The 7,399-nt window shown below is 59.9% G+C and overlaps 1 protein-coding gene across 1 annotated transcript; it reads right to left on the bottom strand.

Moving 5' to 3' along the window:
- Positions 1-87: 87 nt before the first annotated feature.
- MNEG_6750 (hypothetical protein) lies at positions 88-5,860 on the bottom strand (the record flags this gene model as incomplete). Its single annotated transcript, XM_014044778.1, has 10 exons — positions 88-92; positions 594-626; positions 807-837; positions 1,114-1,270; positions 1,416-1,478; positions 1,833-2,012; positions 4,145-4,771; positions 5,098-5,158; positions 5,448-5,684; positions 5,815-5,860. The coding sequence occupies 10 exons, from the start codon at positions 5,858-5,860 to the stop codon at positions 88-90; spliced, it is 1,440 nt and encodes a 479-aa protein (XP_013900232.1).
- Positions 5,861-7,399: the final 1,539 nt, after the last annotated feature.

Below are 7,399 nucleotides of genomic sequence, written 5' to 3'. Positions count from 1 at the left end.
CGGGGGGCGCAATCTACGCGGACATGATGAAGGAGATGGCCGACTTAGGGGTGCCCAAAGAAAAACACAAGGCTCTATTCAAGCACCTCAACCTGCACGCGGTGGAGAGCATGACAGCCGTATGGGGCCGCCGAAAGCAGCTGCTGCACACCAGCAACTGCCCACCGTCAAGGCCGCGTCAAGGGCGCGGGGTCACGTGAAAGTGCCCCCCCCTTGATCCCCTATGGTGGGGGGTGTGGCTCACCACACACACCCCTCTCCTTAACCCGACGCGGCGCCGCTTGCAGCGTGGCTTCTAGCCGCGCGAGGCGTCAGCGTAGTCTCTCTCTCTCTCATCAGCCTGGCACTCACAGTCAGAGTCTCTGCCGCCGATGACGATGCGCATGCCAACCCCTCTGGTCAAGGAGAAGTTGGGTTCCTCTGGATTGCACAAGCATCAGCAGTAGAGAAGGTGTCAGGTTTGCGGCCTCCGTGCAAAACACACCGGCATGTGCATGCCTGAATGTGCGCACCCCGCCTAATCCCCTTGGGCACAATTGCACATTCAAGCGCGGGCAAGCAGATGCTGCTCCGTTTGCGCTGGTAGCACGCACCGGTGGTGACATCCAGGTCAAAGGGGGCAAAATCTGCAATGCAAGCGCAAGGTTGTGTGTCAAATTAAGTGCTGGTGTGACCCTCACTCTTCTCAGGTCTGCAGCTGGAGGCCCTGAGACCCGCCCGCCGCCTTGGTCACGAGGGGGAGCCCATCTGCCCATCCCCAACCAAGCTTTTGCACGGGAGGGCCCTCGTCCCCAGCCCTGTCCCACCTTCAGCAACATTTAACCAAATCTTGACAATCTGCGGGCGGAAACACAAAAGGTCCGTCGGGACAAGTGAGGGCATAGAGGTCAAGACAGAATGCACCCCCATGTGGTGGACACAGTGGCGGCAGCCGGCAGCAACCAGGTATTTGCAGCCCCAGGCTGTGAATTGAGGCTGGATGGCGCGCGCAGCCCTCACGGCGTTGTGGGCCGTTCTCAGGCAGACGCGCTGGCCGAGCGCGCATGTGCATGCGTGTGTGTGTGTGTGTGTGCGCGCGTGTGTGTGCGTGTGTATGTGTTCGAGGGGGCTCACCGCCGCCAGCTTGTCAGTGCTGAACGCGTTGGTGTTGCCGTCCAGATCGAATGGCTCGGTGGTGAAGCTGGGCGGGTGCGCATTGGTGGCACTGAAGCAGAATTTGCAGGCCGGCTTGGTGCAGGTCGTGTCCTTGGTGCAGGGTGCCTTGTTCCACCTGCGGCGGTCGTGTGATGTGTGCGCAAAAAAATTTCGCAGCCACTGCCCTGGGGGACCATGACGACGTGAGGCGAATGCTTGGCGTCCCCACAGCAGGGTGGCGAGGCGGTACAAACGAGGTCACTGTAGGCAGGGTCACCTACCTTGTGCCTGTGGTGATGTGGCCGTTGAAGTCAAGGTAGAGCGTGCGGGGCGACCCTGGCCGGCTGCATGGGGCCAGATGCAGGGGCCAGGCGGGTTTTGCAGGTGGGTGGGCAAAGCCAAGGATGTGCTGCGCGTGTGCGCCTGCTTTTACGCGGATGATAGTCGTTTGAGCCTCGGTCATGCAACGATGATGCTCACAGTCCGGTCCCGTGACCCTTGATGGATCCAGAAGTATGCGACCCCGGGACGCTTCTACAGGTATTCCTCTCAACCTGGGCACGCGCTGCAGCTTCAGTGCAGCTTCAGTGCCAGCGAGCGCACCCACATCCCTGCTGTGATGCGCACCCTTGCCCAAGGCACGGTGTTGGTTGTCACTTGTGCACGTCCAGATACATGCACGCGCGTGCATTTGTCACCTGTGCAGCTTGAACGCCTGAGATGTGTCCGGGTCTGCCGTCCCCGGATCCACCAGCAACTGCTGGCCGCCGAAGGAGCCGGCGTCGGCTGCAGCTGGGTTCGTGGTGGGAACCCCCTGCTCGTTGGGAAACACGAGGTACTTGCCGCCGGGACCACCAGCCACAGCCCCAAAGTCACATCTGGGGAAGAAGCAAGGGCATGACATGCGGTGCAGACCCTGGGACAATGGCGGGTGCCAGTTGCGTGGGACGCTGCGGCCGCACAAAAACCTGTTCTGAAAACGTTCGCAAGCTGGCCTTTGACCGCGGCTGCAGAGCAGAGGCAGCCACAGCCCCATCGTGAGGACGTGCAAGAGCATGGATGCGGTGGAGATGGCAGGGGCGGCATGACCGCCTGCCATGTGTTGACACCAGCGGGCCATGTGCCCAGGCATTCCCATGGAAACATGCATGCCGGCTGCAGGCCCGCGTCGTCACCGGTATTCCAGGGAGCCGAAATCCGCGTCGAAAGTGACGGCGGCGCTGGTTTGGATCAGTCCCGCAGCTCTGTGGGCGTTGTGCCCAGCCTCGCCGCCTTGGCGGCCACGTCGGCCAGGGGCAGGGCGTCAAAGGCGGCGAGCAACGCTGGGCGCGTGGCCAGCGTGGCCATGGCCGCGAGATTCACAGGCTCTCCGGCGGCCAGTTGCACCACCGCAGCGTGAAACACGACGAAAGTGAACACGGCCAAGGCAAGGGTGTTCATGTTGCGGCTGGCTTTGGTCGCCATCAGTCAGTCCCTATCTGGGCTGCAGATCGGGTGATTATATGGTAGGCGGGTAGGCGCGACCAAGCAACAAAAATCATTTCATAACAATAAGTCGGGAGGCAGCGATGGACACCCGACCGCTACGGGGTAGTTGGCTAGTTGCATTGCTGAGTCACACAGGCATCGGCAAGCCCGCGGTTTGCCACCCGTCTTGGGGTCGTCAACGTTTAGAAAATAAAATTTTACCTCAAACGTAAGCCTATATGCTGAAATATTTTGCTGTATGACTCCTATCTTCATCGTGCTTGGAGCTCGTGCGATGGGAGTCACTGTCCGACCACCCTCGCTGGTGCCCCACTGCTGTTGTCAACGACGTGGACGACAACATGGCACCACGCCCCTTTTTCTATTATAGTTGCCTCACCGACGGGTGCTGCTCATGCCTTTTCCAACACACAGCCGAGAATCAAATCTTGACAGGATCATCGCCACGCACGGCATGATGCGGAGTAGCGGCGCGGCGCCCCACGCCGCATGCCTAAAGCGCTCTTGCGCGTCGGACGTGCTGCGCACAACGCACGCTTGAGCCCGTTCGCTGTGGTCTTCGCAACTTGCGGCCCCCTGCGTGCTGCGCCTGCCGTCTGTGGTCCATCCTGAGCCTGTAATACAGAATCAAGGCTGCTGGCGCATGCACTGAGTGCCTTTGGTGGCAAATCCGCTACCCACGCACTCGCCCTGCGTGTGCTTTGCTGCTTTGAAATGGACAGCGACCTTTTGTAAACGCCAAGATAGTTGTTGCAATGTTCCTGTGCAGGGCAAACTGCACTGGAGGGCGCATGCATGGATTCTTGCACCAAGGGCGTTTTTGGATACGTGCATGCGCACGTTTTGAGTGTACACTCAAGTGTGTGTGTGTGTGTGTGTGTGTGTGTGTGTGTGTGTGTGTGTGTGTGCCCCTGCGCGCATGTGCGCACGCACACGTTGGGGGAGGGGAAACAGAAACATGGAACGTATCTGTGTGTGCATGGGCCCTGCACTCACGTGCAATTGTGTGTCAAAGTGGTTTCTAACCCAGTGTATCACGGCATGCAGATGTCTGCAAAATCGTTTGAAAGAAGTTCTCAGTACCTAGTGCGCAGTGCATGTTGGCAACATAGCAGGGCTGTTGTTATGAATCGCAAATTAATTGTACCACGATGAGGCAGCAATTGCACTGGCCTTGTGGTGCAGCAAGTGCAACAACCCTTGTGCCAGAGAATGAGCACAACGCCGGAAGTGCACCACGCGTGGTGCACCAAACCCGTCACTGCACCAAGCGTGCAGCTGCAGCACGCCACACCCTGCAGCAGGGTGTGGCGTGCTTAATCCCCGAACACGCTCCTGGAATGGCTGTCAACATTCACGCACGCAATCAAATTCGCTGGGCGCTGATTCCATGCGACAGAACAAACGGCACCAGCACACAGCAGACCCCACCTCCTGCGGTCCCAAACGCAGCCCCAGGTGCAGCAAAGGGTGGCGGACACAAATGCCCTCCCTTTGACTTTGATGTGTTCAAACCTGTCACCTTGGCTTGCATCCCGGGACCGAAGAGACCGGCTTGGCCCCATACGCTGTCAGCGTGACGTTCGTGTCCGGGGACGCATTTTTGAACGCGTCGACCGCAACGAACGTCGCAAGCGCCACACGCGGCTCCGCCGCGCCCGCGGCCGGGTAGTTCAAACACACCCTGCCCGTGCCCGCCTCGCGGTAGCAGTCCGCGGCCGCGCCGTTGGACGTGACCACGCAGCTGACGAACGCCGGGGCCGGCAGGGGGCGGCAGTTGTCAGTCACCTTCACCAGCTCTTTGGGGAGGTAGCACGCGCTGCTTTGGCCGGGCTTTGGCCAGGCGCAGGCCTCGCCAGACTTGGGCACAACTTTTACGGCCGGCGCCTCCTCGTCGTCCACCACAAAGTCGCAAGAGGCCTTCACGCTGACGCCGCCGGCATACTTGACTGTCCCTGTGACCTTCTGCCTGCCGGCCTTCAGCGAGCCGGCAGGGGAGAGCTTGAGGCTCGTTACAGTGGAGCCGATGCTCGCGTCAACAAAGGGCGCCTTGGGGTTTGAGATCTTGCCGGTGGCGCACTTGCCAGCAGCCGTGGACTGGGAGACGGGCGGAGTGACGCATTGTGGGGTGCATGGCTGCACTTGAAGCCTTTGGGGTGTGGCGGGAAGAGGAGGGGTGAGGAGTGTGAGATCGTTGTCCTAGGCGAAGGGATGTGCGCATCCGCGCATGCGCATGCGCACGTGTGTGTGTGTGTGTGTGTGTGTGTGCGCACGTGCGCGCGGCCGCGTGCGTGTGCGTTGAGGGGTGTGCGTTGAGGGATGTGCGTTGAGGTGTGGCATGTGTGTGTTGTGTGCTGTGAGGATTCATGCGCTCCTGCCTGCCCAACCCTATCACATCTCAAGCAGGCAGCTCTTCTCATGCACCTTGCCATCAATCACATTTGTCCCTTGATCGAAGCGGGCCAACTCGCTCACTTGAAAAAGCAGCGAGATTTCGAGTCAGCAGAGCTGACTACCCGGTACGTCTTCGTCTTGCCTGTGGGCAGCAGCGTGCAAATGAGTTAATGAGAAAACAATCACAACCAGGTTGTGTACACATCATGCATTGCCGGGAACGACACACTGTTCAGCCTCCGCCGGCGTGGTGACAGAAACATCAGATGCAGTGGCATATCGACTGTCAATACGGAAACAGGTGCAAATTCAAGCGCAGTAGCTGAAGCAGCCTCTCTCTCACGATCGCTCCAGAGCACATCTAGGTCCCTAGAGTACAATTGGGAACATGACGCTGTTGGGTGGATTCAAGTCGTGCACTCAGCGCTCACTTGGGGGAAAGACCAGGTCGTCTGGAAGCGGCGGCGTCACAACAGGGTCTGCTCCTCCCCCGGTGAAGAGGTCGTCCCGGTCAATCTTGACGCCGCTGCAGCTTCCCGCCTCCAGGGCCACGACCTTGGTGCCCTGGGTGCAGGTGACGGCTGACGCGCAGGAGGGGCCCGCGGCGACTGTGAAGGCGACGGTGCAGGCGACGCCGCTGGTGCCGGCGATGGAGTAGGAGTAGGAGCCTGCACACGTGGCGGTGGTTCAGATGGTGGATCAAGGGCATAGATGTCGTCGGGCAAACAGGTGTGTGGGCGAATGCCCAAGGCGGGGACGGCGACAGCCACCCAGACGGGACATGTGCATGATCTACACCTTGGAAAACAGCGATCTCATGAAGGGTTGGCATGAAGATAGCCATGGTAATGTCATTGTGTGACTAATACCCACGCTCTTGTACATGGGTCTCGGCTGGGCAAGGCACCACTTGCGCACATGAGATTGCGTGCAAGGCCGTGCACACAGCCACCCATGTTATGTTCCTGTTTGGCGCGTGCACACACCACCTGCCAGTTCTTGTGGTCGTTGGGCCACGCAGACGCTCACCTGTCCTGAACCGCAGGTCAGATGGCAGGGCGGGTGTGATGGTCACATCTGCCCCACCAACGGCTGTGTATATATCAGACTCTTTCAGCGTCGCCACAGAGCAGGATCCACCGGCCGTCTGTGGCAGCTGGACAGACTTCAGGGTGGAGCACGTGACGACAGTGCCGGTCGAGTTGACCGATTGGGCCACAACTGTGAGGGTGTATTGGCCGATCGAGCCATAGCTGGTGTAACCGGTGGTCGCGTCGGCGCCCTGGCCGGTGCCTCTGACAGTCAAGAAGTAGGTGCCCTGTATGTGCAGGAGGCGATGCGCAGCGCAACAAGGGGAATCGGCGGTGGCAGACAGGAGTTGCCGGGCAAGTCAGAGAAAAGATAACAAGCATGGGGCCGCGCCGGAGTCCCGCACACCGCCGGGCAGAATCTGGACGCATGCAATCAGGAGGTGGCTGGAGGGATGCAGTCTCGCAGAGTAGCTGCAGTGCTGTAGTGCTGCCTGCCCCAGCAGCCCCGAGATGGCTGCAGGCATGGCAGAGCCGCGAGGCAGGCGCCGGTGGAACCCGCCCTATGTAAAGCACACCCCACCACCACATCCGTGCGGGCACACAGCGAGCGCAGTGCACAGGGGATGTGGCAGCTTTGCAACACATAATAGGGCGTGGGGACCTCGCTCATAGGCTGGAATGTATCGAGACGCAGTGCCAAGCGACTTGCCGGGCGTGCGCACGCGCTCACATCTCTCTCTCTCTCTCTCACACACACACACACACTCTCACACACATACACACACACATACTCTCTCTCTCTATCTCTTTTCCCCTCTCACTCCCTCTCTCTCTCTCTCGCAATATCTCTCTCATCATCACTCACTGACTTTTTCTCACTAACTCAAACACAAACACACACACGCGTACAAACACACTCACACACACACACACACAAACACACGCCAAGCTCACCGGGGTGGGGAGCGCCACGGTGGCAAGCGTGCCCCGCAGGAACCCGTCGCTGTTGGTCAGTGTACTCAGCACACTGCCGTCTGACCTGGATATGACCACCTGGGCGTCAAGGTTGGTGCGCTCCCAGACCCTTGTGGGGGACGGGATCAGGACAGGCGTCGCCGACGCTAGCTGCAGCCTGACGGTGATGCTGCCAGGGCCCGATTGGAAGCTGAAAATATCGGAGTCAGCGCTGTTGGATATGAGCCCGACGAAGGACTGGCCAGCGACGTTGGATACGTTGGTCAGGCGAAAGGCGGAAGAGGGGGCGCCGCCGACATCGTCGGGAACAAGTGGGGCTCTGTTTGCGATGACAGCAAGGTCGTCCTGGGCTGGGCGGCTGGCAAACTGATAACTGC

The sequence above is a fragment of the Monoraphidium neglectum genome, assembly GCF_000611645.1.
Source record: "Monoraphidium neglectum strain SAG 48.87 unplaced genomic scaffold scaffold01128, whole genome shotgun sequence".
NCBI classification, from domain to species: Eukaryota; Viridiplantae; Chlorophyta; class Chlorophyceae; order Sphaeropleales; family Selenastraceae; genus Monoraphidium; species Monoraphidium neglectum.
The sequence above is the reverse complement of the archived record's forward strand: the minus strand, read 5'-3'. Positions and strand labels throughout refer to the sequence as shown.